Source organism: Bubalus kerabau, chromosome 15 (genome assembly GCF_029407905.1).
Source record: "Bubalus kerabau isolate K-KA32 ecotype Philippines breed swamp buffalo chromosome 15, PCC_UOA_SB_1v2, whole genome shotgun sequence".
Lineage (NCBI taxonomy): Eukaryota > Metazoa > Chordata > Mammalia > Artiodactyla > Bovidae > Bubalus > Bubalus kerabau.
Window position 1 is genome coordinate 15414233 of NC_073638.1, and position 26279 is coordinate 15440511.

The 26279-nt window shown below is 42.2% G+C and overlaps 2 protein-coding genes and 1 long non-coding RNA gene across 7 annotated transcripts in view; 1 reads left to right on the plus strand and 2 right to left on the minus strand.

The window, feature by feature from the left end:
* The window catches only part of LOC129628330 (lysine-specific demethylase 4D-like), a 31104-nt gene extending 30845 nt beyond the window's left edge, over nt 1-259 (minus strand). For 2 of the 3 annotated variants that reach the window (XM_055547746.1, XM_055547748.1), the window contains exon 1: nt 126-259. The gene's annotated coding sequence lies outside the window, so the exon portion shown is untranslated. Of the gene's footprint in view, nt 1-98 lie in introns of all 3 variants that reach the window. The other variant, XM_055547747.1, reaches the window with a different exon arrangement.
* On the plus strand, nt 162-8804 carry CWC15 (CWC15 spliceosome associated protein homolog). 3 transcript variants are annotated; one of them, XM_055547749.1, is made up of 7 exons: nt 162-302; nt 1621-1759; nt 2365-2477; nt 3062-3150; nt 4212-4325; nt 7180-7298; nt 8344-8804. In XM_055547749.1, exons 2-7 carry the CDS (start codon nt 1629-1631, stop codon nt 8471-8473), a joined length of 696 nt encoding a protein of 231 aa, XP_055403724.1. In that variant the 5' UTR covers nt 162-302; nt 1621-1628; the 3' UTR covers nt 8474-8804. The 3 variants fall into 3 exon arrangements, with proteins under 3 accessions (XP_055403724.1, XP_055403726.1, XP_055403725.1); XM_055547751.1 differs by lacking the exon at nt 162-302 and adding an exon at nt 312-335; XM_055547750.1 differs by lacking the exon at nt 162-302 and adding an exon at nt 605-834.
* LOC129628334 (uncharacterized) lies at nt 5557-17463 on the minus strand. The gene is made up of 3 exons (XR_008702780.1): nt 17346-17463; nt 16921-17003; nt 5557-5746 (listed from the first exon to the last, which is right to left on the minus strand). It is a non-coding gene; the product is annotated as an uncharacterized LOC129628334 (long non-coding RNA).
* Nucleotides 17464-26279: the final 8816 nt, after the last annotated feature.

Below are 26279 nucleotides of genomic sequence, written 5' to 3' on the forward strand. Positions count from 1 at the left end.
GAGACATTAATTGGCTCCCGAAGCTACAAAACGACGTTCAGGGTCTACTCTAAAGCACTGATTTCAAACGCCCGCCCCCTGGGCCGTTTCAGCCCCACCCCTTGCGTCGTCACTTCGACTTCCACCTTGGTCTCCGCTAATTGGTCCTTGTGTCCGCGGGGCGGCTGAAGAGCTTGGGGTTTGCTTCCGGGTCTTGGGCATTTTTTTTTTTTTTGGCCGCGGGTGCAGAGGTTTCTGGGAGCGGAGAGTCATGATGGCGTCTGTATGATCTCCGGAGGCAGCGGCATCGGAGTTCGGCCAAAGTGAGCGGCAAGAGGAAAGCACACTGTGGGTTGGTCCGTAAGGGGCAGTTGGCGGCGGAGGCAGAGAGCCCGGTGCGGGCCCTGGAGGCGCCAGAGTTCCAGACGAGGAAAGTCGAGTGTGGGTGGGACCGGAAAGGGGCAGTTGGGGGCGGAGGCAGAGAATCCAGTGCAGACCGAGCGGGCCCCAGAGGGGCCGGACAGGGAAAGCGGCCTATGGGCGGTGCCGGAAAGGGCAGCTGGGAGCGGAGTCAGCTAACCCGGTTTAGGCCGTGGAGGCCCAGGAGCTGCCGGTGGGGAGAGCCGGCTGTCAGTGGGGCCGGAAGGGGCAGCTGGGGGCGGAGTCAGAGAGCCCGTAAAGGCGGAGGAGGCGGCGGAGCTGCGCTCTAGTGGTGGGGCTCCGCGCCTAGCGAGCGTGTCTCTGGTCTCCGGCCGGCCGCCGAGAGCGCAGCGCCAAGGCATCTTTGCGGAGGGCCACCCCTCGCCCCCTGGGATAGGGGTGAAGAGTCAGCGAGTTCCCTGTGACAGCCCGGAGGTGAACTCCCCGCCCCAGGGATGACTGTCTTTGGGGGGAGGCGGCGGTGCTCCCCAGCGGCCTGCAACGCTGTTTCTGTCTCTGGATACATCCCTCTCCCTTTTTTTTTTTCCCGGAAAATCTAGAGAAGTATATCATTTCCCCCAGTTTCCCCCTGACACTTGCTTTTCTGACGCTTGAGGATGTTTCAGTAACCACAAACGGGTCCCTAATTTTTGGTTATTAGAGTCATTTGAGGGTGGGCTCTTGTGTTTCCAGCATTTCTTAAATTGTAACTTGGAAAAGATCTGATTTATATTATGTTGGCTGCTGCTGGAGGAAATTTGATCAACAAAAGATTGTTGGAGATATTTGCCTATGTAACTGTCATTGAAGTTTAACACACTTTTTTCCTAGAACACTCAGTAACTTTGTTGGTGATTTTTTTTTTTTTTAAGATGTCTTTGCTTTTGTAGTTGTTAGCCTGTTTTGCTGTGTGAGGTTTAGTTGAAATGAGAGTAAGGAGTCTGGTGGCATGAGGTTGAGTGGAGATGTTTAAAACTCAGACATGGCTGTACTGTATTTTACAAGGGTTTTGATGTGTCAAGTCTCCTGATTTAATAACCTTTTGAGGAATATCCCCATTTCACAGATGACAGAAACTTAAACTTGGTGGATTGCCAGGGGTCACAGATGTTTGAGGGAATGAGCTAGGGAAATTATTTCACAAGGATGGATATAGATTAATGCTTTTCAAAATGAGAGTTTGTCATATTGAAAATAACTTGGCGCTGTTTTTCTTCAAAGCATAAAAGATGACAACAGCAGCTCGGCCAACTTTTGAACCTGCAAGAGGTGGAAGAGGAAAAGGTGAGGGTGATTTGAGCCAGCTCTCAAAGCAGTATTCAAGCAGAGACCTACCCTCTCATACAAAGATAAAATATAGGTAATGAAGCCTTTGATTTTTTCTTTCACAAGCAAGACCAAATCTGTTAAATGATATAGTCATGAGATAGCGTGTTTGGGTTATTCTCACTCAAGTTATCTATTTTCATAGGAGTAGAATGTAGTAGTGTTTCTGACACCCAAAATTATGCTCCATGATTTTAAGATGCTACCAGATATTCCTTAAGTAGAAATTCCAGTTAACCAGGAATTTCTGTATGTCGATTGAACAATGACTAATAATACATTCTCTCAGGAGGAACAAGCACTATCAATACTGATCAGTATGAGATTAAAAGTGTTGCTGTAACAAGCCCTGAGTTAGCATACTAACAAAAAGTAAAGGTGTTTTGATCAACCCGCTGCCTTACTATGGGAAAGTATGTTGATTTAGTTTGAGGTTCTTAAAGGTTGTTGATTTAGTTTGAGGTTTTTGACATCACGGGATGCCTCTTAGTAACCTTCGGATAATGATTTTGTTGATTCCCCTAGTGGAGTTTTCTGCTTCAGGGACTCAGGATGAAGTTGTGTTTCTTGAATTGTGTTCCATTACTACAGCCGTGTGTTTTTTAGAAGTGACTTTGCCTTGTCTTGTTACTACTTTAGACAGACCACTCAGGATGCCCCTGAAGAGGTTCGAAACCGTGACTTCAGGAGAGAGTTGGAGGAGAGAGAGAGAGCTGCTGCAAGAGAAAAAAACAGAGATCGGCCAACCCGAGGTACCAATATTATCTTAGACATGTCTTTCGTAACATTATGTTGACAGTAGTTTTTCTTTTCATGTGGTGATAGGAATGGATTATTATTTTTGTTTGTTTGTTTGCTTTTAAATGTGGGGTGAGAGCTATAGCAGTTTCTTTAAAGATTAGATTGGATTGGATTGGATTAGAGATGATAATGAAATTGATACCAATGTCATCTTTTTATGTTTCTGTTTTAGAAAGAGCTAGGGGATATTTAGCAACTGTTATTTCAATTCAGATTAAGGAGTTTTTGACTATTTACAGCAGCCAGAGTTCTTAAGGCCCCATGGTTTCTGTCTTTGAAATTCTTCCATTTTTATTCCTAGCATGTGTAAACTGTATCTTAAATTTCCTTAGGCTACAGTTCCCATACTAAAATCAATACATTTGTTAACTCATTCAGCAAATATTTGTCAAGGACTTATTTGCCTGCCACTGTTGTTATAATCCTTACTGTCATGTTTAAGACCTAAAAGCTCTTTGTGCCTGCAAGTCCCTAAAATGTTACAGGAAATGCAGGATTTGATTCAGTGAGTTAACTAATGTTTGTGTTCTCCCAGAACATACAACCTCCTCTTCAGTGTCAAAGAAGCCTCGATTGGACCAGATTCCTGCTGCCAACCTTGATGCAGATGATCCACTAACAGATGTATGTTTACTTCTTCCTCTTATCTCCATGTAAAGTAATTTACTTACCATTTTTCTGAAATACTTTTTTATTCTTTTAGCTTTAAGAAGCAATTTGTATTTACGTACTGTTATTCAGTTACAGCTCTGACTTCAGTGCTAAACCTTATAGTCTATTTTAAAACAAAGAAAGCATTATCTTGTTAATCAGATTTCAAGTTTGATCTCTGGAGAGCCAGAAAGGTGTGCTTCCCTAAAAAATAATTCCTGGTATTAAACCATGAAATTGGCTAGCTCTACCTCTTTAGACTGGGCTCTTCATCAGTAGCATCCCCTCCAGTGAACATAGGGACCTTTCCATATTCTCAACCAGTGATGCCCCTTCCACATGTTCAGTGATGCTCCCTCTGTGTTTAGGGAGACATGTGATCTAAGTGGAAGGCTTTTAAGGATTGGCACTTTCATTAACATTCAAATTTAGGTCCCACTAAGTTTGCAGTTTTCTATGTACAGGGAAAAGTCTTCAAGGGTAGCATCTAATTAAGCATATATGTTAGTAATTCTAGAATTGATAGACTAAATTAAAAATTAACATAGTAATTCATATAAGGAACTCAGTTTTAAGTGAGATTTAATGATTATTCATTTGAAATTATTTTACTCTGAGAATTTAACACCCTTTTTTGTACTTTCAATTATCCTTATTTCCTTGTTGTTTTGAGCAATATAAAACTATTTTGACCCTCAAAGTATGTAGTTAGTGTGTATCAGTATAAAATGTTCTTTTTCTAGTTTTACAAATATTTTCATAAATAAATCCTTGTTCATGTAAATTTGAAAGATACTATTTGCTGCTATAATGTCTAAAATACATTTTAAAATACATTTTAGTAAGTAGTCATAAGCTACTTCTGAGGTTTTATTTTACTTTTTGTTTGGTTGCTGATTCTAATTGTATTTAGCTACATTTACCTTTCCCAGGGAAAATTCCTGCTCCAAAGATTCGATAAGTGCCATTTTTATGGAAAACATATGACTTATGCCTTATGTCTAACCTCCCGGGCCATCACCATTCTTTTCTAGGAGGAAGATGAAGATGAAGATTTTGAAGAGGAGAGTGATGATGACGATACTGCAGCTCTTCTTGCAGAGCTGGAAAAAATCAAAAAAGAAAGAGCTGAAGAGCAGGCCAGGAAGGTAAAACCAACATATTAAATGTTTTTTACATCTTCGCCCATAAACTATAGTAGAAATGTTTTTTAATTTAAGTAGTAGCAATTATATCAGAAATCATCCTTGCCAGGTCTAGATATTACAGCACCTGTAGGTCTATAAATCTGGTAAATTCAGTGATATCCTAAGCCTCCTAGTTACATTAAAAATTCTTTTGAAATGGTTCAGACGTGCTTTAGGCCTAATCATTAAATTATTCTTCACTCATTTATTTGTTCAACAGACATTTAGTCAATGTCTATTAAGTGTCAGAAGAATCAAAGATGATTAGATGTAGTTATTACCTAGGAAGAACCCACAGATATAATGATGCCATCTTTACCTCTGTCCTTGTCTTCTGCCCCAGCCTTCTTTCCAGGTACTTGCTGAGGCTATCTGTCAATAAATTTTATGTAACCTAGCTTTTCTGAGTCCCCAGTCTCTCCATTTGGAAGGAAAGAATGTCTAACTCAAAGACAGATAAATTAAATAGGATCCATGGTATGTACCTTTATTACATAATTACCCATAGTAGTAACAATAGTAGTATTACCCATAGTAGTAACAATAAGAGATAAAACTTAGGAGGCAAGAGTGAGTGAGTGCACTGACCATTTCTAGAGCAGTGCTAAAGGAGTTTGAACTCTGTTCCAAAGGATATGCAGAATTAGTCGATTTCAGCAGGAGATGGTGAGGTTGGGGCTGCATTTTAGAAAGATTACTCTGGCCAAAGTGTGGAGGATGCAAGAAAGAACTGATTAGAGGCTGTTTCAACAATCCTCATATCCTGTTAGGAGACTCTTGCATGTTAGGAGTTGAATTTGAGAGACATTAACTGTCAGGGAGATTAAATTGACCAAAGAAGAGTGACCAGTTAGCTATGACAGTTCCTGGGTCTGTGTGAGTGCCATGCACTAATTCATGGAACACAGAAGGATGGGCATGTTTCGGTGGAGAGAAAAGAAATGATGAGTTATATTTGGAACATGTTGAATTTGGCACACTGTGAGACCCTCAAGTAGATCTATCTGCCTCCACTTTCAACCAGAATAGAGCAATTTTTTTTTTTTATTAAGTGGGCTTCTGTGTAAGATTTTATTTGAACCAAGAATTGCTCTGTTTAAAAAAAGGAAAAAGACTGATGTAGGTTAATGCTTGGAACCTAGGGAGGTAGAATTCATATGGATCAGAAGGGCCAGGGAAGAATTGAGAAAAGAGGTAGAATTGGGGATAGGCTTTGAAGACAGCTAGAATTCAGATTAAGAATAAAAACATTAAAGATACAATTCGTGTCAAAATTTGGTATAGGATAGCAAAACTCCAATAGAACTATCAGACCATACCTACATCTGCACACCACAAGAGGGCACTTATTCTATTCCAGATTCTTTTGGCCTTCGTAACAGCTGTGGATATAGAAAGAGACAATTAAATGCATTTGGAGCATAAACATTTCAAACAAATTCTTGGCAATTTTGCAAGATGCATCTGATTTCTTTGTACAAACATGTGTTGGTGTTTTTTGGAGTCAGATGACAGTTTTGTACCTATTTCCCTGTCTTGCTTATAGTGGCACCTCTAGTAGCTGAGGTGTTTCAAAACATTTTCAAACCAGTCAGCCTATGTTAGGGGCTGGGAAACTTTCTATGAAGGACTGCTGCTGCTACTGCTAAGTCGCTTCAGTGTCCGACTCTGTGCGACCCCATAGATGGCAGCCCACCAGGCTCCCCCGTCCCTGGGATTCTCCAGGCAAGAACACTGGAGTGGGTTGCCATTTCCTTTTCCAATACATGAAAGTGAAAAGTGACAGTGAAGTCGCTCAGTCGTGTCCGACTCTTAGCGACCCCATGGACTGCAGCCTTCCAGGCTCCTCGGTCCATGGGATTTTCCAGGCAAGAGTACTGGAGTGGGGTGCCATTTCCTTCTTCAGTGCGTGAAAGTGAAAGTGAAGTCACTCAGTCATGTCCGACTCTTCACGACCCCATGGAATGCAGCCTACCAGGCTCCTCCATCCATGGGATTTTTCAGGCAAGAGACTAGATAATAACTGTATTAGGCTTGCAGACCACATAGCTTCTGTCGCAACTTTTCAACTCAGCTGATTGGAGGATAAGCAGCCATAGGAAACATAAATGAATGAGACTGTTCCAGTAAAATTTATTTACAAAACAAGATGGTTGGATTTGAGTAAACCACAGGCTGTCCATCCTATATACCTGTGGTCATGAAACAGTGCACCTGGTACTTGAGTATGGAAAGAGTTGGCCCCTTTTTTCCCCAGTGCTACGTGTGGGAGTCAACCAATAACTCTAAAGGAAATAATAGGAAACTGTTCTTGGTTAATAATAACTTGTCACCAGTCCTAGAGATGCTAGTTTACATTGTTATTGAGTCAAAAGATTATTTATTATCTGCGATATTAACCCTTCTTTAGAAATTGAGATAAATTGCTTTGCCTAATGTGTCTTTTTGATGTTTAAACATGTTCTTAAATAATTAGAATGTTTACTGATATACTCTCTAAGGAATTGTGTAATTTTGTATGTAATTCAAGAAAGAAAATATGTTTAAATAAATATGCAACTCAAGAATTTCAAAGTCAGAGACTAATGAATGATAACAAACATGAAATATTTATAATGAAAGTACCAAATTATATCAGTAGGACTTTTTTGGTATATCTTTAAAAACAAAAACAATGCTATCTTGATGCTTATCCCATCTCCCTCTAAAAATCCTAACAGTTTTTTAAAATATGAGTTATGATAATAAGATTGACGCCAGAGTTAATATAAGTAAATGAATCTTTTGCTTATGAATCTTCCCATATTGTTGACAGGAACAAGAACAAAAGGCTGAAGAAGAAAGGATTCGTATGGAAAACATTCTGAGTGGAAATCCTCTTCTTAATCTCACTGGCCCATCCCAGCCTCAGGCCAACTTCAAAGTTAAAAGAAGGTATTGTACAGTAAATAAGTTGGAGATTTTATATATATGTATACAGTACAGATTGTATATAAAATACAAGTTGTATGTGTAGTTTTTTGGTTGTATTAAACTATATGGTAGTTCTACCTTGTTTGGTACAGATAGAAATGTTTGGAGGTTGAGACATCCCTTAATACGCAGATCACGCTTGACCTAGCTCTGCTCAGCTTTCCCCATTTCTCTGCGCTGCACCAGTGATGACTTGAAACACTTTTCAAAGATGCCCGTGTTCTTTGCTGATTTTCCACGTGCGGTTTCCTCTGACTTGCATACATCCACACTCACTCACATTGTATAGCCTTTCATTTGATATGTATTTATGAGAACTCATATATTGTATATATGAGTTTGTGTTGTATATGCTAGATGATATTTTGAAATAATAGTCTTTATTTTCTCTAAAACATGTTTTTAAGCCCATCCCAGGCTGCCTGTTCGTTTGTTGTTTTTTTTTAAAGTTTATACATTATGAAAGCCAACCACGAGAGTCTTAACTAGAGTTCTGCCCTAAGCTCTTCAGCTGCTTTTTCCTTGTGGTTAATGTAGATGTGGGCCAACATATGAGCCTTAATTATTATACCCTAATAGTTTCTTCTTTTGTCCTACATTGTTAAATGGTTACAGAGTATATATAAAATCCTTAAAACTACATAATCTAACTATAGTGACTTGCCCAGTTATCCTTGAGACCTATTCATACTAATCAGGGTAGTACCAGGTGCTGCCTCTTTGTTTTAGACCTGAAAACATTAAATATTTATGCAACTTCTGCTTTTTTAACTCAAAGTTTCTTATACTGGAAGAATAATAAGAACATTGTGTGTATTTTAAAATAGCGATTACTCTTCCTGTTAAAAAAGCAAGCCAACTGCCTCTTAAAAATTACTTATTCTTTTGGGTATAATTGCAGCATCAAATGATGTGTATGTTGAGCATGAGGAAGCGTTGCAGTTCACATAATGTTTTTAGCTCTTGATACAGGTATTTTAAGATTGTTCTATTTTTCTTCTTTCAGGTGGGACGATGATGTTGTCTTCAAGAACTGTGCAAAAGGTGTAGATGATCAGAAGAAAGACAAAAGATTTGTCAATGATACGCTTCGATCTGAATTTCACAAAAAGTTCATGGAGAAATACATTAAATAGTACAGTTTTATGTGCTGAATTGAAGGCTATAAAATGTAAACGATCTGACTTCATTTTGATTTATTTTTCTCTCCCACCCTTATCTAAATTGTGTATAGGCTTCCCTAATTTTTAGTTCTAAAGTATCTTTTCCTTTATTGATTAATTACTTAATAAGGACTTGGGAATTGATTTAACCGTTTCCATCTCAATATTTCCAGTCATGTGTTTTCTCTTAAATATAGGAAAAGAAACCTTGTAATAAATATTTTTAATAATCTAAATAGCCAAATCTGTGTCCCCAACTTGTTTGTTGAAATGTATGCAGCTAGTAAAACATTGCATATTTTCTTCTGTGTGTTGTATTTCTTTGTAAACTTTTTCTCCTCATATCTCAAGTCAGTTAATTCATGATATCTCCTCTATCTTTTGAAAAGTGTGATGAAAGATTAAAGGGATTCCATTTTGGACCACTGTGTTGGTACAGAGGAGTGTTGTCAAGCAGAAAGCACCCTGAGTGCATGTGTGAGGGAGCATGGGGTACCTCTCACTTTGGGATTGCCCCTTTCTTTTCTCTCAGCCCCAGACAAGAAAGAGCTTCTTAAGTGTGCCCAGGAAGCATGTGGCATTCACCTGTGCTCTGGGTACGCAGCTGCCATGTTTCTCTTGAGTGAGAGAGAGTTGGCACACTGACACTCACTAGATGCAAAGCCTGGGAGAGTTTAACGTCAAGCAATATATGAAGTAAAACCTTTGGAAATACGAGGATATGGATACAGGAAGTGGGAGTGTTTACACAGCTGGGAAATGAAGTTTCCCTAAACCTTGGCTAGGATTTTTAAGGTTATCATTTTGATAGAAAATGTAAGACTGGGAATTGAATCTTTTACAGATAGAGACCCATTCATAGGATTCCTCTATTGTAAATGATGTTGAGCTTGGTAGGGTTAAAGGTAAAACCTTTAAAGCAAAAATAACTTGTTCTTTATCACTGGCATTTATTTAAACTCCCTTCTCTAGGATCCTCAGTGGAAGCTTGGACACAGGTTAACCTGAGTCCAGAGGAGAACTGGAATTACAGCCCAGGTCTTGACCAAGTTTATGCCTTGTGTTTTTGAGTTTTTCCCAACTGAGCAATTTACATTGATGTTTGAATACTTTGACGAGTGGGTTTTTTTTGTTTTAATTTGGCTGTGCTGGGTCCTAGTTGTGGGATCTAGTTCCCTGACGAGATCAAACCTGGGCCCCCTGCATTGGGAACATGGCGTCTTAACCACTGAACCATCAGGGAAGCCCCTTGACTAGTGTTTTTTAAAAGCCTCTCATAATACTGAAATGTTTTTATCTCCAACTTTCAATTTCTAAAGTGCCTTCACATTTTTCAATTTTCTTCATAGCAATATTTACATAGGAAGGAAATACTGGGTTATTCAAAGCTAAGGAAATTCAGGCTGAGTGATTGGATCAGTAGTAATACATGCTGGGACACATTTGAGTGCCTAAAACTACGTGAAAATGTGCTTACAGAAGTGAGAAGCATTATTTAGATTTCCAAAACTAGTTCTTGGGGTAATGGGTAAAGTCTTGAGGAAAAGAATTAGCAATTAATCATAATAAAACTTTTTAATATATAAAGGGCTTATAACTCATACCCAAGGGCCCAATTTAGGTGCATACACCCTTCTTCTGAGATCCAGTTACTTCAGATAACCTATTGGAGCCCAATAGATTCAGGAAGAATCAGAGTAAAACTAATTTCAATGATTTCTTTTTCCATTTTCCTAATATTTTCCAATGTGAGACAACATTATGTAACTGGTCATAGATCAAGGACACATATAAATGGTACAGTTTCAGCTCTCAGATTTATAAAGCCAGTATCAGCCTTCCTAGCAAAAATGCCTAACATTCTCTTTGCAACACATCTTGCATAGGTGTGGCTGAGGAAACCGTCTAATCCCGCCAAGAGCCAGAACTTGGAAGCAAGATGGGCCTGAATGTGAAGCCCAGCTCTGTCACCTCGGGTTCCACTAAAGCGAACTAGGTAACATTTCCAAATGTGCTACATGCATGTAATCAACACTGCTCCCTGTAAGGCAGGCGGCGTTATTTTCTGTGTTTTATAAACAAGGAAATTGAAGTGTATAAGAGAAATTTAAAAACAAACCAAGTCATAAATTTTTAAGAGAATAAGGCCAAGATTCAAACCTTGCAGTGTCTATTTGCAGCCCATCCTTTTAACTGCTTGGAGAAGGAAAGGGAAACCCACTCCAGTGTTCTTGCCTGGAGAATCCCATGGACAGAGGAGCCTGGCAGGCTACAGTCCATGGGGATGCAAGAGCTGGACACAACTTAGCAACTAAACCACCACCACCACCTCTTAACTGCTATGCTTGACTTCCTTTTTGTGTGAAATAGCCCTTCTGACATTTCTCACCTATGAAACAGCGGTAACCAGGGTGATGAGTAAGGGGGTTTGATGGGAATCAATTTAAGGTTGAGTACCTGGCAGAGATATAGTAGGGTTCTACCCGCCTCTTCTAGCATATAGCATGGGCTGCCGATAAGTTTGAATGCCTGTTGTTTGTTCTATCATAAAAATGTGTGTGTGTGTGTGTGTGTGTGTGTGTGTCTGTGTTAGTCACTCATTCATGTCTGACTCTTTGCAACCTCATGTACTGTAGCCCACCAGGCTCCTTTGTCCATGGGATTCTCCAGGCAAGAATACTGGAGTGGGTTGCCATTTCCTTCTCCTACGGTTTTGAATTAAGAGGTTCTCAATTCCTTCAGTGGAGAAGGCAATGGCAACCCACTCCGGTACTCTTGCCTGGAAAATCCCACAGACGGAGGAGCCTGGTAGGCTGTAGTCCATGGGGTCACTAAGAGTCAGACACGACTGCATGACTTCACTTTCACTTTTACTTCATGCACTGGAGAAGGAAATGGTAACCCACTCCAGTGTTCTTGCCTGGAGAATCCCAGGGATGGTGGAGCCTGGTGGGCTGCCGTCTATGGGGTCGCACAGAGTCGGACACGACTGAAGTGACTTAGCAGTAGCAGGCATCTTAATGGAGGGAAGACGTGTGCTGTCCTGGGGGCCAGCACAGAGCTGTTCCCCTAATAGCTGCTTCACAGTCCTCCAGGATAAATTTCATGCAGTTTAAAGATTTAAAGGAAAAAACTAAATAAATGTACGGGTGAAAAATATGGCTAAAATAATGTGTTTGAGTTGAGATGGACTTTCTATGAATGACATTGAAAGCAGGAAATATTTTGTAAAAAGCTGAATTAATTACTTCAAAAGATTTGATAGCTCAAAGAACTTAAAATGCCAATATTATTGAATTTTCTTACTTAGCATTTTTGTTTTCTTAAGAGTTTCATAGTGACTTTCTTTTCTTCTCTATTGTCTTCATTTAAAAAAATATTTCATTATATAAGGTAAGCGGTCAAATTCTCTCTCTCTTTCCCAGAGTCTTCCAGATGGAGTAGTAGTCCCACCATGAGTGTAGTTATAGGTCAGCTTTTCATTCTTTCCCAGATAGAGTCCCCTATTTTCAGTGTCCCACGTCTACTTCCTTCTTAATTTGTGCCGCCTTTTTTTTTCATGGAGTACATTCTGAAATAACTTCCTAGGAAAGGATGAGTGAGGGGTAACATATCTGAGTCCCTTATGTAGACAGCTAGCTTTATTCTACCCACCTCACCCTCTCCCCCCGCCACACACACACACAAACCCTCAATTGATAGTTTTCCTGTTGTTGTTCAGTCACTAAATTATATCCGATTCTTTGCAACCCCATGGACTGCAGCAGGTCAGGCCTCGCTGTCCTTCACTATCTCCCAGAGTTTGCTTACTCATGTCCATTGAGTTGGTGATGCCATCCAACCATCTTATCCTCAGTTGCTCCCTTCTCCTGCCTTCAATCTTTCCCAGCATCTGGGTCTTTTCCAATGAGTCGGTTTTTCTCATCAGGTAGCCAAAGTATTGAGAAGTGTGGTTTGAAACAAACTTGTCTTAGAATTTAAATGCTTTGTTCCATTTTCTTCTAAATTTCAGCCTTCTTGAAAATGCTGATGCCAATTATTTTTGTGTTCTTTTATATATGTCCTAGTTTGGGTTTTGTTTTGAATCTCTGCAGTCTCTTGGGATATTCTGTCTTTCTTTTCTGTTCCAAAATCCCCCAGTGATATATCTAGCTGTGTGTCCATCACCACTTATTATGTTTGATTCTCAGTGAGTCCTTTGGCGATTCACAGCCTACAGCTCTAGTAAAATTTCTCATCCCTCTGAAAAATCTGTTTTCTCCACTTCCTCTGTTCATCTTGTCCAGAATTCCAACTCCTTGGTAAACCAACACTTCTGTCCTTCATTTTTTCTCATAATTTGGTCTCTATCTTTTTGTTATACCTTCTAGGGCATTTTCTACTATTTCTGTTTCAATTATTTCACTGAAAATTTTATTTTTTTGCTTAATTTTGGAAATCATGTCCTAGATTTTCAAGGTGTCTTTTTATTCTCTGAACTTTCCTTCTGTATCCTCATGATTCTCATCCTTGGCTGCACATTAGAACTACCTGGGACCTTTGAACACCACTGATAAGGCCATGCCCAATCCAGTTAAATCAAAATCTTAGGGGCTAACTCCCAGGCAGCCATACTTTTCAAAGCTCTCCAGTAGATATCGATTTTTGTCTTAGTTTGGGAAACATTGCATTATCTTGTTTCTGTCTTGGCCTAAACTATCTTTTTCACCAATATCATATTAATATTAAATATTACATAGTTAATTACCTATTTATCTATTTATTCTATACTATCTACTCATAGATAATCCTTGCCCTATATTTAACAAGTATAACTCTCAGGCAATAGTCTCAGGCATACAAATATATAAATAGCCATAATTCAATTTAATTTCTATTTCCAGCCTCTTGGGCAGGTTGAAGAAACTCAAACTGAACGAACTAAATTTATTTCAGTTCCAGGTTTAGACATGTAGTATATATTGAATCTCCCTTGGGTTACTTATAAAGGAAAGGAAAGAAATGCGTCTGGTCACTTTTTTTAAACCAAGGTACCTCTTGAATAAATTACTAGATGTCAAAATGAAGTGATGTCAGCAATATTTTGCCTTTCCTCTCGGCCTTCTTTATGCTAAGAAATAGATGTCATTGGTTCAGATAACACACATATATCAATACATATATCCTGTCTTTTTTAAAAGTTCATTTGTGCCTTTGTCTTATCCCTTTGGTAGACTGGATTTTTTCCTCTAAAAAGGAGGAACTTCATGTTATGCATTTAAAGTCTCCAGCATAATATGTTACATGTAACAATCATTTTTTCTACATTGAATACTGTCTTTGTGACAGGCTAGGACCTGGGACCCTCTGTTGAACTGCTGCAATGCTTGAATCTGGACAAATGTCTCCTCGGGCAACAAAATACAAACAAACTGTAAGGGACAAAAACTAATTGTGTGCATGCACAGTTGGGGTGAACCTGACAACAAGGTATAAAGATACCAAAAAGTCCAGCTGCCACTTCAGAAGAGTAGGGAGCAAAAGCAGGGTACTGTGCATGCCCCCTGCATACACACCACCTAAAGTGGCGGGCAGACCCCTTAAGCCACCTCTCCAGTCTGACCCGTGGCCACATCCCTACCTTCATTCTAAATAAGGAACCAACTCAGCCCTCCTCAGGGAGCAAGCTAACAAGGAACCTGTCATTTGTTTTTGTTCCCCTCCTCCTGCAGCAGGCGCCCCAGTAAAGCCTTGCCTGAATGTCCTGTCTGGTCCCTGATTACTTTCTACTGATTAAGGAGGCAAAGAACACTGATCAGTAACATTTGGTGTAGGTATCAGTGTGGATGTTCATAAGCTAGTCTGTGCTCAAAGTAGCTATAATAAAATGCTTTTAAAGTCAAGCACACACACCCCAGACACACTTTCTCATAAACACAGACACACACACACACACACACACACACACACACACAATCTTTTTTCCCCAACCAATTCCAAACTTAGTGTGTGACGCTTCTACAACCTTCCCAGGTGGCTCAGTGGTAAAGAATGCACCTACCAAGCAGTAGACTCAGGTTCCATCCCTTGGTCGGGAAGATCCCCTGAAGAAGGAAATGGCAACCCACTCCAGTATTCTTGCCTGGGAAATCCCATGGACAGAAGAGCCTGGCGGGCTACAGTCCAAGGGGTCACAAGAGTCGGTCACAGCTGAGGGACTAAACAACAATCCCAATTGCTTCTCCATGGTCCAGGAGGGGGCATGCTGTTATGACTGTATCAACTGCTTCCTCTATGAACAATGCTGTAATAAATTCAGGGAAGTTGAGCAGGGCTCTACTGAAGACATTCGGGCAGTTGCTCCAAAGTTATGATGAGTCCACACAGGGCAGGATAACGGGAGTATGGGCATCAGACCCTGACTGAAGCTGCCTTATTGTCCCCTGGCTGCTGCATTTTTGAGAATGCCCTGCTGCTGCTACTGCTGCTAAGTCGCTTCAGTCGTGTCCGACTCTGTGCGACCCCATGGACTGCAGCCTACCAGGCTTCTCCATCCATGGGATTCTCCAGGCAAGAACACTGGAGTAGGTTGCCATTTCCTTCTCCAGTGCATGAAAGTGGAAAGTGAAAGTGAAGTCGCTCAGTCGTGTCTGACTTTTAGCGACCCCATGGACTGCAGCCTACCAGGCTCCTCCATCCATGGGATTTTCCAGGCAACAGTACTAGAGTGGGGTGCCATTGCCTTCTCCCGAGAATGCCCTACTTGGGTGCTTCTTGTATGGTCTCCCAGAGGGCTGACCGCTCATCCTTCCTTTCATTTCGTAGTCACCTCTATTTAAGCCTCTCCTGCCTATTGCCCTTAGCAACCTCCTCCACCCTTAACATTCTGAGGAAAACTCACACAGAATAGCAAAGGCACAGTCCCCTGAGTTTTGCGAGTTCTGCAGCTGGTGGATCATGGTGGTGTGGAGCTGGGTACAGGTAGAACAGAGTTGCTCCACTGGGTTACACTCTTTTAGGAAGCCACAGTATGGCTTTATGCGGCTGATCCCCACAACTCCAACTCTGGCTCATGTATTTCTATTTCCCCCCATCTACATCTATTTCCCAAGCTTCTGTTCTTTGTTTCCAGTCATCTGCTGAGCAGTCAATCAGAATCTCATATTCAACAGACATATCCAACCCAGCACCCTACCCTGCCTTTCGCCAACATCATGGCTTTGGGCAGTGCTCTGCCATTTCTTCATTAATTTCTGTGGCATTTAAATGACATACATGTAAAAAGCCTAAATGTTCACTAAATATTAGTTCTCTCTCCCTCCTTCCTTTCCTTGATTTCTTCTCTCTTTTTGGAGGAAGAGAAGTTTCAGTTTAGAGGGAACACTCTCACAAAGTTGCCAAAGACAATGCACTTGCCCTTAAAAGTAGACAGAAAAGCCAAGGTCCAGAGTCTCAAGAGGAAAGTGACACTCAGAGTTGATACATTTTACTGCCCTTTTGTTGACCACGACTCAAGGAAGAGGAGCGATGAACTGGGTGTGAGGAAGGAAGGAACTGGGTTCATCCTGGCTGTCCCATCACTAGCTACAAGGGGGCTCCAGTCCAGAGTCCGCTGGAACTGATGCTGCCCCTCAGGACACTGGTCAGGCTGCAGAAGGTGGAGTTGTTTGAGGCCGTTTAAATCAGAGGGGAGAAAAAAAAAATCAAACTCCTTCTCTTGAGTTTCAGTTTTCTTCCACTTGAAAATCACCAAAGGCTGCAGGCCCATCTGTCAGCCCCTGATGAACCACATCTGTCCTCCCATTATCTCCTGAGCTGGGTCATTGGAAAAAATCTCATAAAACATGTGAGGACAGAATAAAACTATTTAATAGGCTGTCAGAAGCCCTAGAGCACCAGGGCCCAGCAGGAAAGCTGGAAGATCCCTCAAGGAGGGCTGGGAGAAGGAGGAGGTGGGAGGGGGGATGTTTGTGGTTTTGAAGTGGAGAAGAAACAAAAAAAGATATGCAGGAAATAGAGCTAGAATATGTTTTGCTTACTATAAATAGTGAGGCAATGCTTTTACAGAGTGTGTCTAAAAACTGCTTAAAACTGAGCACCTACTGTATGTAAGACGCTGTTCTAAATTTGGAGATTCAAAGGTATTCAAGACCAGGGCTGATCTTCTGACACAGCTGTCTGTCTGTCTGCAGTCAGACAGAGGCAGGCTCCAATCAGAGCTCCACTACTTACTTGACTTTGATTGAGCAATTTCATTTCCCTGAGTCTCAGTTTGCTGATCTGCAAAATGGGAGTAATGGTTCCATTTGGGAAGAATAAGACATAACATGTGTAAATCTCTTTGCATCCTGCCCTACCTGGTAAATGACCAACACACCTCAGTTTTCTCATGCCCCGCCCCAACTCCCCCTTCCCTTTCCATCAACAAATTGTCTACTTACCTCACTGCTGTGTTCCCAATACCCAGAGGAGTACTTACTGGCACTCAGAGAAGGTGGGCATGGTGGGTTGTCCAAAGCTGCACCTTGGGAGAAATAAATGAACATGTTCAGAGGAGAACAAGAGAAAAGTAGAAAAATGGGGAACAGGAACTGCTGAAAGAATCCCACAGTCAAGAGAAGGGAAGACGTAGGGCAGGAGTCCTGTATGCATTCATGTAGATGGCTGTTGTGTGGATGGGGAGGGAGCCTTGATGGTTGCAGACCAAGGCACAGATTTCAGCATGGTGCCAGAGCCGTCAAGGTGCAGCGATGCTCCCTCCAGTGGGGTAAGGGGTGAGCTGGAGGGTGGCGGGTGGAGTTATAAGGAGGGGGGCCATATAGGTGCTGCAGGCTGGCAAAGAGGAGAAACGACCTTTAACTTTTACCCCTTTCAGCACTGAAGACTCCGAGTCTGAAAATCCTACTCTATTAGAAACACTTACTCAATATCTTGTAATAACCTATAATGTAAAACAATCTAAAAGAATCTAGTGTGTGCTAAGTTGCTTCAATCATGTCCGATTCTTTGCGACCCTGTAAACTACTTTGGGATGCGATTCTCCAGGCAAGAAGTGGCCAGGCCCTCCTCCAGGGGATCTTCCCCACCCAAGGATGGAACCTGTGTCTCGTGTGTCTCCTGCAGGGAGGGGCAGACAGGTTCTTTACCACTAGAGCCACCAAAGCAACTTTGTCATTCACGGCGATGATAACCACCGTTTAACTCGGCCCCTGTGTTGGTCTGCTCGTAGCTTCTCAAAGGCTCCAGCAGGCTCCCTGCTTCCAGCACTCACTCACACTGTCCCTCTTCCCTCAAGGGCCACCTCCCTCCTCCCAAACTGTCTTTCCAAGTCATGGCCGTCCCTTGTGGTCCAGCTTACGTCTATCAGGAAGCTTTCCAGACCCCACAGGGGCAATCGGCATGTTCCTGACCCTCTGTCCACAGCGTTTTCTTTTTAGGTGCAGTAGAGCTCTCCAGGGATAACTCCCTCCCACCCTAGGTTAGGAGCTTCGGGCCTCTCACAGAAGCCTAGTGTTACTTCTCACTTCTTGACCCCTTCAAAGTTACTGGATGCTCAATATTTGACTTTTACTTGCCTGCAGGGCAAGTAACTACACATTATCCTCTCCCCTTTAAATACAATCAAACAAAAGAAAATGAAAAACCAAAACCAAAAATCTGGCTTGCATGACTTTCTGTTTGTCTACTTTATAGCCTCTTCATATTCTGGGTCGATGAGAAGGAGCTATTACTGACCAAAAAAAAAAAAAATGTACTGACTAAAAGTTAGAAATTAAAATTTGTTCAGTGGCCTTACTGATGACTGTAGCCTGGGATGTCAGCCTCTCAGATCACTCTGAGGGACTGTTCCAAAGAGGTAAGGATATATAGGAGCTTTTGCAAAAGTAAAAAGCAACAACAAAACCCCAGGTAGTAAAACGAGAAAAGATTCCTGCTAATTACACATACTCAAAAAGACAGACGTCTCAAGGACTCTTCTGTGTATGGGAAGGGGCAAGAGTCTGGGCATTTAAAAATCATTCTTTTGATATGCATCATAACTAGCTAGGGCCAGTATCCTGTTATATTCCATCCCTCAGGGCGCACCTTGGGGTGGTGGCAGGCACGGCAGTGGCGAATGGCTGATGGCCAGACATCCTATATTTTCTGAAATGGCAGGTGACAGGCTTTGCCCACACTATGCAACTGTTAACTGCTTAGATTGACTGCCAGACCACGATTACTCCCTAGTCTCAAGTTCCCAAATATCACCTTTACTCATTTGTTCACGGTAACCCTGACGAATCTCCAGCGGTGAGGAACACAGTTTTATGTATTGGGGTTCAAGTTCTGGCCCCAGCACATTCTAACAGGGTGACCTTCAGTAAGAGAATAGACCGAGGGGACTGTGCCCAGGTTTCCTCCGCTGTCACACAGAGCCGATGACAAGCTTGCTCTCAGGGTGAGGTGAGAATCCAATAAAATGCCAAGTGCTTTATAAGTGTTGGGAGCTAGTGTCCTTAGTATTTGGTGCAATCATCCCTTCTGTGTTGATACCAAGCAGAGCCTTCTCGGGCTCCTGGGCACAAAAGACTTTCTGTGTCCCCCATTTCTTTGATTACAGGAAACAGGCTTCTTTCAGCCTCTCTGACCACCCCAGGGTTCCAAGTTCCAACTGGCAGAGTCAAGCAGCTGTTAATTAGGGAAGGGAGGGGCTGCAAGACCAAGGAGAAACAAACAATCAAGGGAAACAATGGTGCCGCCTTGGGGCAAAGTCCTGGTTTCCCATCAAGGGATACACAGGATAGTATCTTTCAGCTTTTTTAGCAAATATGGAAACCCCAGCAGGTGGGAGAACTTATCTGTTAAAAAGGGCTTGCTGCCCACAAGTACAAGAGACCCCAGACCAGTTGGAAACAGACTGATGAATGCGGACTCCTACTTACCTCCCCACCCACCCATCAGAAGAAAGTCCCTGAACTGATCAAGCCTCCTTTGAACCATTACTATAAAACTTCTCCAAGGCGGGGGTGGGGACAGTTTGGAGGGCCTTAGCTCTCTGTGACCCCCTTTGCCTGGCAAAGCAATGAAGCTATTCTTTTCTACTTCACCCAAAACTCTGTCTCAGAGATTTAAATCGGGTACAGATTTGCTTTAGTGTCAAACACATCATGCCAAGCAAATGCTTGGATAAGGGCAGGGGTCTATCCAGCCCATGGGCCTTGACACCTAAATAGGAGCTCAGAAAGGAATGTTGGGGCTGCTCCCCCTCCCCACACCCTGTGCCTGCTATTTATAGGAAGCTCGCTTCCTCTCCTGGGATGTCTTGTTCTGAAAAAAGAGAGAAAAGCCTTGTGTCCTGCAAAGCCAAAGCATCATTTAAACTCCCTCTTTCATCTACTTTAGTCCTTACCGAAAAGAAGGAACTGTCCGTTCCCCACTGCGGAAGCCTGAAGGGAGATTAATAACAATAATAGTTCATGTGGAGCTAATGCTCCATGAAAAATACCCCTCCGTTCTAAGGCTTTCAGTTCAGAGAGATGGGGCCTGAGAGGCAGTGAAATGGATATGACGATGGCATTCTTGGAGAGATACAGAAATAACTCAATGGCCCCAGATTGCTGTCACTTTCCTTCCTCGAGTTCTCCATCAAACTGTTTGTTGCAGGAAGGGGGACCCCTTCCAGGGCCTGAGAGTGGGCTCTTGTCTAACACTTAGAAATGAATGATCTGAGGACACACACGTACTGACAAAGCCGGAGACTTTGTTAGGAGGGGGAGCCTGGGCAGAGGGCAGCAGGGTCAGGGAGCCCAGAAGGACTGCGTGGCCACGTGACTCGCTTTTACGGTGATGGTGTCAGTTTCAGGATCGTCGCTAACCAATCACTCTCAGGGCCCTTCCTGGTGGCATGCATCCCTCAGCCAAGACGGAGTCCAGTGAGAAGGGTCCTGGGAGGCTGCTAGGATATGCGGTGTCTGGTGTCTCCTTTTGACCTTTCTGAATTCTTCCAGTTGGCGGTAGCTTGTCAGCTCTGCGTTTCTTACCAGGACCTCCTGTTGTAAGATGACTCATGAAGGTGGTTACTACGATGCCTGGTGCAGGTGGGTGGTTTTGGACAGTGGTGCCCCTCACAAATTTGCTTTTCTCAAGCCAAATTTTTAGTGATGACTAAGCCAGTCCTGAAATTTGAGCCCACAGCACACCCACAACTTTCCGTATGCCTGATCTTATTTGAATTAATGGCTTAAATATTGTCTCTGCCCCTTCCTGGCTGGGTGAGCCCAGGCAAGGCACCAGGTGATGCTGGGCCATCCCCTAGAACCAGGGAGTAGCAATGAGACTTTGGTTGTCTAGTTCTTAGCATAGGTAGGTCTTGGCAGCTGAAGAAGCAGTGCCTCTTCTGAAAGAAATGGGTTGGTTTTACCTGACAGTCTTCGTGAGTCCTGCAGAGGCCAGGAGCCGCTCTTTGCTGGGTCACTAGGGAGCTCCGAGGCCGATCTGTGCTCCACCTGCTTCCACCTGTCATCTGCTGGGCACTCACCAGCCCTATTTTTCCTTTGCCTGAGTTCCTCTACCCTTTTTTTCCCCTTGGGGGTCATATGTATTTTTGTAAGCACTATCCAGCTTTTCTAGGAAAAAGAGGAAATTCTAAATATATTTATATTTCACCTAGATGTCCATCAGCAGATGAATGGATAAGAAAGCTGTGGTACATATACACAATGGAGTATTACGCAGCCATTAAAAAGAATACATTTGAATCAGTTCTAATGAGGTGGATGAAAGATGAAACTGGAGCCTATTATACAGAGTGAAGTAAGCCATAAAGAAAAACACAAATACAGTATACTAACGCATATATATGGAATTTAGAAAGATGGTAACAATAACCCTGTATATGAGACAGCAAAAAAGACACTGATGTATAGAACAGTCTTTTGGACTCTGTGGGAGAGGGAGGGGGTGGGATAATTTGGGAGAATGGCATTGAAATATGTATAATATCATATATGAAACGAGTCGCCAGTCCGGGTTCGATGCACGATACTGTATGCTTGGGGCTGGTGCACTGGGATGACCCAGAGGGATGGTATGGGGAGGGAGGAGGAAGGAGGGTTCAGGATGGGGAACACGTGTATACCTGTGGCGGATTGATGTTGATATATGGCAAAACCAATACAATACTGTAAAGTTAAAAAAATAAAATAAAAATAAAAACAAACAAACAAAATATATATTTACATTTCAGAAATCATAGGATGTCTTGGGTTGTTTCTTAATGGTTTCTTGTATATCCATTTAAACACAAGTAGATTATAGTCAAAACAAGAGAAGGGTGGTATGGATTGAATATTCGTGGTCCTTCAAAATAACTGTCAACATGTCTTAATGCCCAATGTGATGTATTAGGGGTGGGGCCTTTGGGAGGTAATTAAATCATGAGGATAGAGCCTTCATGAATGGGATTCGCACCCTTATAAGAAGAGGAGTGAGAATGAATACACATATGTTTGGTTGAGTCCCTTTGCTGTCCATCTGAAACTATCATAACATTGTTAATTGTCTATCCTTCAATCTAAATTTAAAAGTTTTTTAAAAAAGTAAGCATGAAAAAAGTTTTTCAAAACATTATTTGTATTGTTGTTATGATTATTACAATATTCTTTATAATTTTGTATATACTTTGGCTCCCTTAAATAAAATCTCAATTCTTTTTTAAAAACTTTTTATTTTCTATTACAGTATAATTAACAATGTTGTAATAATTTCAGGTTTATAGCAAAGGGACTCACCATTACATATATATGTATCCATTCTCCTCAAAATTCCCCTCCCATCCAGCTGCCACATAACTTTGAACAGGGTTCCCTATGCTGTACAGTAGGACCTTGTTGGTTATCTATTTTATTTTTATTTTTTTAAACATTTATTTATTTATTTGGCAGAACTGATTTTATAAATTTATTTTTAATTGGAGGATAATTGCTTTACAATATTGTGTGGGTTTCTGTCATATATCAACATGAAATAGCCATAGGGTTATCCATTTTAAATATGGTAGTTTGTACATGTCAACACCAAACTCAATAACTATCCCTTCCCCCTATTCTTTCCATACGGCAACCGTAAGTTCATTCTCTAGATCTGTGAGTTTTCTAATTAAGTTCATTAGTATCATTTCTTTTCAAGTTCCATATGTAAGGGATTGCATATGCTATTTCTCCTTCTTTGCCGGTCTTCACTGAGTGACAATCTCTAGGTCCATCCATGTTGCTGCAAATGGCCTTATTTCATTCTTTTTAATGGCTGAGTAATATTAGATTGCATATATGTACCACATCTTCTTTATCCATTCATCTATCAGTGGACATTTAGATTGCTTCCATGTCTTGGTTATTGTAAACAGTGCTGAAGCGAACATTGCGGGTGCATGCATCCTTTCGGACCACGCATTTTTCTCCAGGTATATGCCCAGGAGTGGGATTGCAGGGTCATATGGTAACTCTTATTTTTTTGTTTCTTAAGGGGCCTCTGTACTGTTCTCCACAGTGACTGCACCAATTTACATTTCTACCAACAGCGTAGGATGGTTCCTTCTCTCCATACCCTCTCCAGCATATATTCATCATAATTTTGTATATACTTTGTATCTTCTAGGTAAAAATCTCAACTCTTAAAAAAAGGAAGAGGAATGAGAGAGATGATCTCAGGGCCATGTGAGGGTGTACCAAGAAGGTCGCTGTGGCAAGTGAGGAACAGGGTTCTCGCCAGCTGTTGTTGCAAACCAGGACGACGGTTCTCACTGAATCTGCCAGCATCTTGATCTTGGACGTCCCAGCTTCCAGGCCTTTGAGAAATAAATCTGTGCTGTTTAAGCCATATAACTTAGAGTATTTTGTTATAGCCGCCCAAGCGGACTAATAGAGTCATTTTCCCCCAACTTCTTTTACTTCTCTCATTGTGTCAGCTTGGATCCTCTTAGAAGTAAATGCCAAGACAGAATCAGACAGGTAAGAGATTTATTGGGGGGAGAATGTGTGAAGGATAAAGGGGCAAAGGAGGAGGAGTAAGAGGGGTGGGCTGTCAGCCCTGATGCTGGTCTGACACCTGGGGAACAACAGCAGGAAGGCAGGAGCACTGGGTAAGAGCAGAGAGTCTCAGCCAGGCCGACAGGGAGCCCCACTGAAATGTTCTCCACCAGGGGCATCGGCACGGACCAGGGATGTCAGGCTGCGGTATTGTGCTTAGTCACTGGCTGTCCACAGCCTGGGGAGAGCATGGCCTCAGCCTGAATGCTTGGGGAGATCTAATTATGTAGCAGCTGGAGGCTGTTCCCCTGTTCCAAGGGGGTTCTCTTGAAAGGAGATCTGAGCTGCACCACTGAGTGGCCGCCTCACCCACAGTGTCCAACTGACTCACACCAGGAGCTCAGTGTGCTAACTCAGAAGTTTCTTAGAGCTGTGGTCATGTTTCACACCTTCCAGCTCCTTTTCCACATCAATACACAGCTGTTTTGCATACTCCTATCTAAGAAATCATGTCCCATTTTCTTAGGACTTTGATGCCCTCTCCAGGAAATGACTCTCACAGGAGAGTGGTCAGGGGTGTATGTTCTGGCGCCAGATTGCCTGGGTCCATAGCTTGGGAACCCATCACCTACTAGCTGTGGGAACTGGCACAAAGGACTAAACTTTTTACCTCAATTTCCTCATTTACTGAATTATGACAGGAATAATTCCTGTCTCATGGGGTTGTGAAAAATGCTACCTGTGAAGCACTTAAAACAGAGTTTTGGAAATAATAAGTTCTCAAACAATATTAATTAACAACCAAAAATATGATTTGCATATGAATGTGAATAGTATATAAATGTGTCCCCCCAAATTCTTATGCTGAAATCTAATCCGCAAAGTGACAATATTAGAAGGAGGGGCCTTTGGGAAGCCATTAGTTCATGAGGTGGTTGTTGTTCAGTTGCTAAGTCATATCCAACTCTTTGTGACCCCATGGACTGCAGCACACGGGGCTTCCCTGTCCTTCACTGTCTCCTGGAGTTTGCTCAAACTCATGTCCATTGAATTGGTGATGCTACCCAACCATGTCATCCTCTGTTGCCCCCTTCTCTTTCCCACCATCAGGGTCTTTTCCAATGGCTCTTCGTATCAGGTGGCCAAAGTACTGGAGCTTCAGCTTCCGCATCAGTCCTTCCGATGAATATTCAGGGTTGATTTCCTTTTGTTATGTGAGGACACAACCAGAAGTCTGCAACCATGATGAGGGCCCTCACCTGATCATGCTGGCACCCTGATCTTGGGGTGTTTAGCCTCTAGAACTGGGAGAAGTAAATTTCTCTTATCTATAAGCCACTTGCTGCTGCTGCTGCTGCTAAGTCGCTTCAGTCGTGTCTGACTCTGTGCGACCCCGTAAACGGCAGCCCACTAGGCTCCTCTGTCCCTGGGATTCTCCAGGCAAGAACACTGGAGTGGGTTGCCATTTCCTTCTCCAATGCATGAAAGTGAAAAGTGAAAGTGAAATCGCTCAGTCGTGCCCAACTCTTAGCGACCCCATGGACTGCAGCCTACCAGGCTCCTCCATCCATGGGATTTTCCAGGCAAGAGTACTGGAGTGGGGTGCCATTACCTTCTCCATAAGCCACTTAGTCTGTGGTATTTTGTTATAGCAGTCCGAATGGACTAAGACCACTCATTAATTAAAAACAAATATATTCTCAATCAAAATTAATATATTAACATTAACACGGCCTATGTCTCATGAACAGTTTTGTCTTTCAATTTGTCCTATTTGAAAGTTCCTCATAGGCATTTCAAACAGACTGGCAGAAGGCTTTCAGGAACCCTTCACATCATTCCATGTAGGCTGCTATCTATCTGTCTGACTTTGGAATCAGACATGAAGTGGTTAGCTTAAAGCTTAACACATAATAAGCACTGGAAATGGGAGCTATTTCTACCATGAGCACCATTTAAGGTAGTCTCTGCCTTAAGTTTTCTTTTCTTTTACCCAGCAATTATTGAGTATCTGTGGGTGTCAGGCATGGTGACAAATACCAGGGAATCAGAAATTAGCCAGACAGATCTTGCCCTCCACAAAACCAAACTCTAAGTGAAGAGAAGTTAGAGGCACAAAAAGTAACTAGAATAAAGGATAGAAAAGAATTTTCTACTAAAAAGAATTTTAGCAGACAGCTGGATAAAGAGCAGAAAGAGAGGGACACTGCTTCTACCTGGGCACAGAAAAAACATTCTGGAAAAGTAGATCCTTCACCTGGTTTGTAAATGCCAAGACCTAGACCCACAGGGCCTGGACATGTGCTGAAGGGCAGGAAAATGATGAACTTTGTACTTTCTGTCTGCTGTAGCCTATCCTTAGGGAGACCATAGATGTTTTCAGGGAAGGGAGATATTGCTTTACAGGGACCAGCTGCCTCTCAAATCGTATTAGAAATATAAATGGCAGAGCTATACAGCGGAGCAGAAATAACAGCAATGAGAGCTTCAAGCCTGTCACCTGCTCCTTTTAAGTGTTCCATGATGAGTGCTCACCCCAGGGCCTTTCTGGGATTCTGGGAAGACACATCCAGGCCCTTTCCTTTCTTTTGTTCCAGGTCCTTAGCAGAGTCGTTGGCTCAGGCGCCAGCACCCTGTTGAGGATGGTGACTGCACCCTGCAGGGGAATTGTCACCTGTCTCCGGTTCAGCCTGAATTCCGTGTTACTCTTTTCTAAAAAAAATTATTGTTATTATTTTGCCTGTGCTTTGTGGCATGCAGAATTTTAGTTCCTTGACCAGGGAATGAACCCC